The following is a 9192-nucleotide window of genomic DNA, read 5'->3' as shown; positions in this document are numbered from 1 at the left end:
TTATTGTCAAAATAATTTTTCCATTTTATTTAACAAGATGACTCTATTGTACACATTTGTTTAATAAACAGAGTGTGAAATATTTATTTCCATCTTCATTTTAGTCTAACTTTTACTAGGCCTGGACATGAACTGTGAACTTGCTTTACTGAAGAACATGACTGCTTAGCTGAATCGGTGTGTCCAGATATCAGTTAATTTCCTGGATGCCTCGGAGGCTGGTGGTGAGAGCTCATATCAGTCTCCCCACCACAATTAGGCCGGGAGCTCAGAGACACCAGTACACACGTGTGATAGAAATGAACCGGTTACAGCAAATGCTCGTTCTTCCTACGTGTAGATAAGTACACACACAGAAATCCAGTGTTTCTTTTCTACCACAAACGAGCTTTCAGAGAGCCATGGAAGGTTTCGTGGGACAGAGTGAAGCTCAGTGACGGAAGGGGATCTGCACTGCAAATAAATGTCAAGAGAGTTTGCCCAAACACTGCTGCACTTTATGGATTTGGTAAAAACTGAGACTCAAATTCCTTCATATGAACCTTCTTCACTGGACTAGAAATTATTTTTAAAATGATAAAATCATATTAATAATTTTTTTAAAAAGTATTTCAACATTAAATCCCCAGACTAAAAATTTTTACACTGGAAAAAGACAGGTTGCTGCCAGAGTGACTGAGGAATCTTTACATTGATACCCTTGACTTTTTTTGATACAATTGTTTGTCTGAACTGGCAGATCAGGGAGGTAATGGGTGTTTTCAGAAAAGAGGCCCATTCCTTGCTGGAGGGGTCCAGTTAAATGCCACTTTCATTAATGGAATAGTAATTATATTCACTTAGGGCTGACAATGTTTCGCTGTCATGATAAAGTGACCATGCTGTCTTAGGATGATGGCTTGCCATTTATTGACAAAATACATTGGAAACATCTGTACTTCAGTTAAACTCTGCTATTCACAAATCAGCAGATACAGGGACACAAGACACAAATACACAAAGTTATGGCCGGATCCCTTAAAATAAGAGGACAGTTTGATGCAAAACAAAACAAAAAAAACAGAGATGGACATAGAGGTGTAAATTCCAAACAAGCTACCCTTCTGGAAAGAGTATGCTATGAACTGCAGGGAAAGCTATTCTATTCAAGAGGGAATCACACACATAAAAATAAAATATTTAATATTCTACACTATATTACAAAAATAAATATATTAATCAATAAATAGTAAGAAGCCTAAGAACTTTTACATGGCTGTGCTGGTGGTGGCCTGCCTGAGTGCCCATGCTGGAGTTTCTGTCAAGAGTCGTTAGGTTTATCAGCTTTGGTGTCAGAGCGAAAGAAAGAAAAAGAGAACAAGATTGGTATGGACAAGCCATAGTGGAAGATCGGTCATTGAAGAAACATGTCACAAGTTTCAGTTTCCTGAGAAGCCACCCTGTGGCTTCAGGTTAAGGCAGGGAAGTGGAAAGGCCGTAGGCAGCTGCTGGGAGAAGGCAGAAGCATGCTTCTATTTATGGCTTTTGTCACTCTGCTTTCTGATAAGGAAGCAAAATTCACAACAATAATGAAAACAGCAACACTTGACTATCTGCACACCTTTCTACAAGAAGACCATCACGAGAACACAGCTTGTGTTTGCACTGCAGTAAATGGAGCAGCATGTGGGGTAGGCAGACAGCCTCAGCTGTCACCTCTCTTCAGTAGCTCACAAGGTCTCCCCGGATCTGGCTGCGCGGGCAGCGATGGGCATGGCAGGACTCAAGAGCTGACGCCTCTAGTGTCAGAATGTGAGTGTCAGTGGTGCTCTGTGGCCAGAAAGCGCACAGCTATGGGGACCTGGCTGTCATGTTGTCCTTGGGTTTGCCAGCCATTTGGCATCACACGACACATCTAAACTCTTGAAAGTACAAAGCTGGGCTTCTTTCTGTCCTGGGCTGGTTGTGGAGCCATGACCAGAACTTAGGATAAACTGTTCCTGATGAGCTGAAAATGTTATTATTTTTCTAGGACGGTATCCTTGAGAAAGGACCGGCAGTACCATGGAGTATGAGTATGTGTGGTGGATCATAAAGTGTGAAGGATGTACCATTTCCTCAGGGTTGCTGGCACGGCTAGCCGATGCCGGCTATACATGCACAGAGTCACGCATGTGCTCAAACACGATATCAGAAAGAGTCTAACACAGAGGCTTCTTAGCAGAATCGCCCTTTCAGCCACAAAATGCCCCTCACTATGTCCCCACTGATGAGCAGAATATTCCTCTTCTAGGGCAACAGCTTCTCTGAGATTTGCATGCTGACTGACTAGATACATAGATTTGAAGAACAAATTCAGAAAATACCTCTCCTTGACAGAACATATAGCCCAAAGAAGTTTGTGGAAAGGAAGCTGATAGCTACCCCAGAATTTATATATATATATATTCAATATAGAAGAATATATTGAATTATATATATTCAATATATTCATATATATTCATATATATATATATATTCAACAGGGTAGGGTTGGGCAATGTGCTGAAGACCATATTTCTATGTGAATCACTGTGTCACCTCTCTGCCAGTGCTGCAGTGATTTAGGACCTGCCTGCTCTAGCTCCTTCTACAGAGCTAGGATCCTAACAGGAAGCTGTAGGACAAGGACCAGGGTCTCAGTGTCCTTACAACCTGCCTGGTGATGAACAATCATTTCAAACAGGAAGGAGGGAAGAGTGGAAAGAATGGGGACGACTTAGGGTTTCTCCCAAGATCAAGACTGAGTTCAAAGTTGAAGCTCAATGTTTGAGTCATGTGCTTATGTGTCTATTAATTCATGGGCTTGAATATAGTCACTTGGACTCTAGTCTTCTTGTGTTCTGTCCTCTTCATGAAAAACAGCATAAAGAATATAGCTAAAATCAAATCAAGTTGAATGTCCAGAATAAGCCTGGAAGTAGGACCAGTAACTGATGTCACACTGAGTGAAAGTGCTTTCAGGGGCGCCCTCATGGCCCATGTCATGGGTAATGAAGGGGAGAGGAAGACAAGAAACAAGAGGCATGATGGGAAGGAAGTTAAACAAAGGGAAGAAGACAGGAGAAAAGGCAGAGGTGGCCAGCCAGGGAAGGAGGTCATGAAGTGAGGAGTATTTTCAATTGAGTCCATTGAACAACTTCCTTCTCATAGTCCTCTTAGTCTTGGATCATTTTATTTTGTTTGAAAAGACTTATTATCCCATTAAAATTGTGATGATTTTACCATCACACGCGAGGACAATATCTGTGCCCTTTCCCTTCCCTCCCTCCACCACCTCCAGAGCTCTCTGCAACAGTAAGGGCTGGCACATGTGGCCTTGCCTCTGGTTGACTGAGGGAGTGTCAGACTCTCTCCTCTGGAGTACATGGCCCAGAGGCCCATTCTTTACAAAGACGTCTCTGGGACCATTGCCCGTGAAGGCCATTTTGTTTTGTGTATCTGCCAACCCCACACAGCTCTTGAGCCTGAAGGTCTGAGCCATGGCAGATACAACGGGAAAGAACTACTACATTTACATTCCCAGAACATTTGGAAAATATACTTCTGTAGGTGGTTAAACTCCTGATATGAACTTTCTTAGCCTAAATCCCATGTCCCAGAATACATACATTCTGAGGAAGCCACTCACATGTGTGAGGAGTCTGCCTCTGTTGAACAAAAAGATTTTCGTAAGTCCATGTACTCCTGCATTAATATGCACGAATATCTGTGTCTTGAGCCTATTTCCTGTAGGGCTTGCTCTTTCCAAACTGACAGAGGGTAAGTGGTACCGGCCTATGTTTTGTTGTTAGAGATGGTATCACTGGGAAATGAGAGTACAAAGCAGATGAGCGGAAGGGACTGGATTGTATAACAAAATACACATTTTCTACAGCACGCTGACCTGTCCGCTTCCTAAGGTGGCACCCTCTATTATCTGTACACCTTCATTAAATAGTCTCATTAAATAGAACACAAAATATACAGATTTGCAGTTATTAAATAAGCCAAGGGGCGCCTCTCCTATCTACAGCCACATTCAGACACGGCCATTCCTTCGTATTTGAACTTGTAGGTGACAACACCTTTATCTAAATAGAGGATGGAGATGGGATCCAGCTTGGTGGGCACACAGCAGGCTTTGGAAGCTTTCTGGGAATTCTTGAGGTGGACCAAGGCCTGGATGATGGCGTGTTTTGTGGGTGTGAGGTGCTCCGCCAGAGGGTAGTTGCAGACCCCTCGGCACTCATAGGCCTCGTACCCCGGTGGAGCAATGATCCAGGAGTCCCAGCCGATCTCCTTGAAGTCGATGTAGAGGGGCGTCTTCTTGCAGTAGTTGCCCTTGGCGTTCCTCCTGATTCGCGCTGTCGAGTCATCGATCATGTTCGACCTCATCTGCAGCAGGGCCGCTTCGTCAGGCCTGCTGGAGAAATCATCTGCGTCCAGGTCCAGATCCTGCTCATGGGCGATCATTTCGTCCAGTTCCTCTTTCTGCTTTTTGTCGTTGCTTTGGTCATCAGAAAACACAACAAGCAAAGGGTCGTGCTTATTCTGGGCACTGATATCTATTTCCAGTTGTCCCCTCCCGGTGTCCTCAGCTTGGTTTTGTGTGCTTTCAATGTGGATCTCCAGCTGATGGGTAGACGCGCCTGACTTCTGCCAACGTCTGGTGGCATCCGTGACATCAAACGTCTCCCACTCACTGTTGATTCCGTAGATCTCTGTTGACACTAAGACCAGCATGCTCCTTTCCTCCTCGCCACCCTCGCCATCCTCTAGGACTTCGAAAATGGTGATTTTACGGTCCACACCGTCATACATCATGCGATCTCTCTGTACCAGCGTGTACAGCCTGAGTTCAGCCATGACGATCTCTTCGTGGTGAGGGATGGACACATTGAAGAGGAGAGGGTATTTCCGGAGCCCTTCAAAACTGACTGGTTGAGAAAACAGACCTAAAAAAGAAAGATATTTATGAGAAATCAGACTCGCGGTATGCTTCGTAATAAAGCATGCTTACTTATGGAGTAACAGGAAAGAAGACTTGCTGGTCTGAGTTACCTCAGCAGGGTAGAGCTGAAAAGAATCTTAGAGCTACAGATGAGCCCTCTGTTTTTCCAACCGGTAACAAGCCATGAAATAGAGTGTGGAAAATTCTCTCTCTCTCTCTCTCTCTCTCTCTCTCTCTCTCTCTCTCTCTCTCTCTCTCTTTCCTGACTGAAGACTCCACAGCCTATGTTTGTAGTGGGTGGTGACCTCCATGAAGTTGACTGGGCCCTGGGCTTCACGAGAGAGCTCTGTAGAACAGGGGTTGTTAAACTATGACCCACAGGCCAAGCTGGGACTGTCACACGCTTTGGAAAGAAGAGCTTCACCAGCACACAGCCCTGCTGGGGTATGGCTGTTCCGCCTCTGGCTCATTTGCCCTGCAGGGGCAGGGTTAGATACGGGCTATCTGGCCTTTACAGGAAGTTTGCTGACCCTGTCCCTAATAACAAAGTTTAGCAAGGTCAGCAGACCAACCTTAAAAGGAATCACAAGCAGCTGGTTCTAGAGTGTGGTTGTCCTCTCTGAGAGTGAGAGAGAGAAAGTGGGTCTTGAGGTAGACCTTAGTGAGAGCCACGCACAAGCCACCTATACAAAACAGCTCATTAAAGGTCTTTGTGTCAGAAGGGTGTCTCCAAATGATTTTATATTGATTTTTCTTGACAAGGTCTCACTGTGTGCCCCTGGCTGGTTTGTAATTCATTATGGAGAGCAGGCTTGCCTGGAACTCACAGAGGTCCTCTAGTTTTTGTTTCCTAAGGCACACCGCAGGCTTGGGTCACCATGCCTGGCCTTTTACGTGAGAATTTTGGAGTGAACCCAGAGCTCCTGTGTGCTTTCGTCAAGCAGTTTGTCTCTCCAGGGACCGAGACATTTGACATCAGTGTATGCAAAGGACTGGGACACCAGAGCTGTCAGGGACCTACAGTGGAGGGTCCTCTATTGTCCTTGGCAGCCTTTCCCTAACTGTATATCCAGCTCGTGACCTCAGTGGATTCTCAACATCTTCCTTTAGCTGATTGGTTCATTCTCTCAGAAGAGCTGAGAGGTGTTACAGGCTTTTGAATTTAAGCTTGTAGGTGTTATGGGCTTTTAAAATTTATATAAATGAACTATGTGGTTGCTTTGCACATTTCACAGCTTCCTCTGGCTGCTAACTAAAATCATTTTCAGAGTGGCAATGGGGGTACTGACTTATGAGACATCTCTAGCATCACTGGTGTGGCCAGAGCAACTGGCCTAAAATCCTGATCAAGCCTTGGCTCCTGTCCATTCTTTACAGTAGACAGAATGGGTAGTTGTTGACCAATTGAGTGAATATTTTATTCTGGTTTAGTAATAGCTTTCCCACTTGAAAAGAAAAGCACACCCGCCTTCTCTGTATTGAGTACTTTTGAGGACGTGCTCCTGATTCTTGGAAAGAAAACCCTCTTGTCTCACTTCCACTTCTCCATCTTTGGTCTCCCCTCCACTCCCCTTCTCCTGAGTCCTTGGTGCCTTTAAGTCTCTCTCTGAAAGTTTATCCCACTAGGAGTCATCTATGTGCTTGCCGTCATGGAAGAGCAAAATGGCAGAGCAAGCGCATTGCTCCTGCATGAGAAAGTGCAAAAAAAGTGCTACCCACAACTCTTTGCATATGTAACAAGAGATCCATGGAAAAATCCAGAAAAATTTCAGAGCAAGAGAAATAATGTCCTTGACAGATTTCACATGCTAGTCGCTCTGCAAATTGTGTGCCTGTGACAATGACCCCCCCCCCCCCCACACACACAGTGCACACACGGGATCCTGTGCTGGTTTTGCACCAGAAGAAATGAAACCACCATTTGCATATCTGACTTCTTAAACAACATGGAGAGTGCAGCCAAGGTAAGGACTGAAGCCACATTTTCCACCTTGCATGTGACACTGGTTCAAAGATGGGTTAGGTCTGGCGTTCTCTTGCTCTTTACCTCCTAGGGCATGGCACTGAGCAAACACAAAAAGGTGTGTAGATGGATGACAGCAGCCAGCAGGGAGAGCCTGGTGAGGGCACACATGTCCTCTGCTCTGCTAGTCTTCTTCTAGGTTGGCAGGAGTGCAAAGGGTGCATGTCTCCAAGTCTGACCCTCCCTTTCCTTGTGATCTTCAGGAATGGCAAGCTTGGTCACATCCTCGCCTCTATCATGTGCTCTTCCATGGGAGAAGCAAGAACAAAGTGGAATAACGCATTCCCACCATGCCTGAGCTAGGCTGCATTCCCCCTGTGCCTGAGCTAGATCATGCATGCCTCAGAGCGGGAAGCTGAGGCAGGCTCCTTCAGGAGATTGCTCTTTTCCTCTCAGATTGTCTCCAAAGAAATCTGGAATCAGTTTGCTGTTTCCACCAGAAATATGCTACTAAATAGAAGTGATGGTAATCAGTTGAATTTTAACACTGTCTTGGTGTCTGAGGATTACCCACTCAACATTTACTTCAGCACCTAGAACAGTAATTCATTAAAAGTCATACGGTTTGTCCAGCATTTCCTAACCATGAACAGCCCTCTGTTACCTCTAGCTGCTGTGAGTCCCTCATCTGTGTCCTGTAGCTTCTACTCGATGGAGGAAGTTGAGGCTCCGTTCACTATGACTAGTTATTCACAACTTCCCAAACAGCTGGCTCTCAGCAGTCCTGAGCTGTTCCGTGCCACTGCCCTCTGCTCCCAATAGCATACAGCACATATTGGAAATACTGGTCAAACCTCAGATTCACTCACCAGTGACTGTAAGAGCACCATTAGTAAATAATAAATAACCATCTTCTCTCTATCTGCAGCCTCTACCATCAATATTATATCTTTTTCTCCTTAAACATAGGATTAGCTTGCTGGCTCATCTTAAGATCTGAGTTGAAGAAGTAATACTTGAAATATGTATATTGTTCTTCCTGAAGATAAGCGGGACCTTTGGCTGGGTGCTGAACACTTCTTGGAGTCTCACTCTAAGCAACGAGCCATACCATCAGGCACAGCACAACATTAGAAGAGTCTCCTAAATACAGTTCTGTTCTAGCAGGGCATTGTCCGGTGAGGTCACAAACGGAGACTCACCCAGAGTCTGAGCAAACTACAAAGCTCAAATTCCTAATTTTTTTATTATTTTCATCATCTTTGATCTAAGGAAAAGTTGACAAATTTTTGTCAACCTGAGATGGAAACTGAGTCCTGTTTAGAAAGTGGCAGAAAAGACAGAGCAACAGATCAACATTGATAGTTTTTCTTTTTTTATACACTTGGTGTTCAGATTAAAATGCTATCAGGAACCTGTTGTGATGTCAGAATGATGAGTGTTTTGTGAGCTGTCATTGATAGCTCTTCTATAGCATTTTGGGAATTCCAGGAGGACCATGTGGTACCGTCTACGCACTGTGGCCCAGAAGCGTGTTTCCACAAATGCACCCTCTCCTACATCATCCCCACACAGACGTTTAGCTATTTCTTCCTGAGAAAAACACAGCCAGCCTACCTTCATTCTTGAAGCTCCGGATGATGTTAGCAGACGGCATGGAGGTCCGGTCCGTGGCGAATTTGTTGTAGAGCTCCAGCATGTACTCCGGCGGATCCACTTTGCCTGTGTCCTGCAGGGGAATGTCCGACAGGTTCAGCGTCTTGAGAAACTCGTCTTTCATGCTCTGCAGCAGTGTGTTGAAGTCAATACCGTCTTGCTCTGTGAAAATATCATCAAAGAAGGGCATGTCTTCTTCCAGGGGTGACTGCTCAAGCCCCGTGATGGGGCTGCCAGAAGCCGAGCGAGCCACCAGGCAGAAGACAGCGCTCAGATGGAGGACCAGAGAACCCATGACTCTGCTCAGCTCCACAGGCCAACCTAGGAAGCTTTAACTCCCCTGAGCTCTGAGTGGCAGTTTTATCTCGCCGAGTGTAAGTGTCTTGTGTCACTGAACACGACACAAGTTTGGAAACCTCTTCCTCTCTCCTCCCCTCCCCCCGCCACACCCCACCCCCCGCCAAAAGTCAGGTTTCAGTAATTGGATAGCAAAATCCCCTATATGGCCTAGCCTTTCTTATCTCCCCAGTGTAAACTTGTACACCAGATTTCATTTTTATCTTGCAACCCCTTTTTCTTTTAATGAGCATTTTATAAACATTTCCACATTCTGATACTGGTG

The 9192-nt window shown here is 45.1% G+C and overlaps 1 protein-coding gene across 1 annotated transcript; it reads right to left on the bottom strand.

Annotated features, from left to right (window-relative positions):
- Bmp10 (bone morphogenetic protein 10) lies at positions 1 to 8929 on the bottom strand. The gene is made up of 2 exons (XM_021647763.2): positions 8532 to 8929; positions 1 to 4955 (listed from the first exon to the last, which is right to left on the bottom strand). Exons 1-2 carry the CDS (start codon positions 8863 to 8865, stop codon positions 4024 to 4026), a joined length of 1266 nt encoding a protein of 421 aa, XP_021503438.1. The 5' UTR covers positions 8866 to 8929; the 3' UTR covers positions 1 to 4023.
- Between the last annotated feature and the right edge of the window lie 263 nt (positions 8930 to 9192).

Source organism: Meriones unguiculatus, chromosome 5, assembly GCF_030254825.1.
Source record: "Meriones unguiculatus strain TT.TT164.6M chromosome 5, Bangor_MerUng_6.1, whole genome shotgun sequence".
Lineage (NCBI taxonomy): Eukaryota > Metazoa > Chordata > Mammalia > Rodentia > Muridae > Meriones > Meriones unguiculatus.
The sequence above is the reverse complement of the archived record's forward strand: the minus strand, read 5'-3'. Positions and strand labels throughout refer to the sequence as shown.

What these genes read in the sequence shown, in the direction of transcription:
- Bmp10 (XM_021647763.2), bottom strand. Translation starts at nt 8,865, where the DNA reads ATGGGTTCTCTGGTCCTCCATCTGAGCGCTGTCTTCTGCCTGGTGGCT. An exon ending in CCGGAGCTTCAAGAATGAAG is followed by an intron (nt 4,956 to 8,531) that starts GTAGGCTGGCTG and finishes TTTCTTTTTTAG; the next exon opens with GTCTGTTTTCTCAACCAGTC.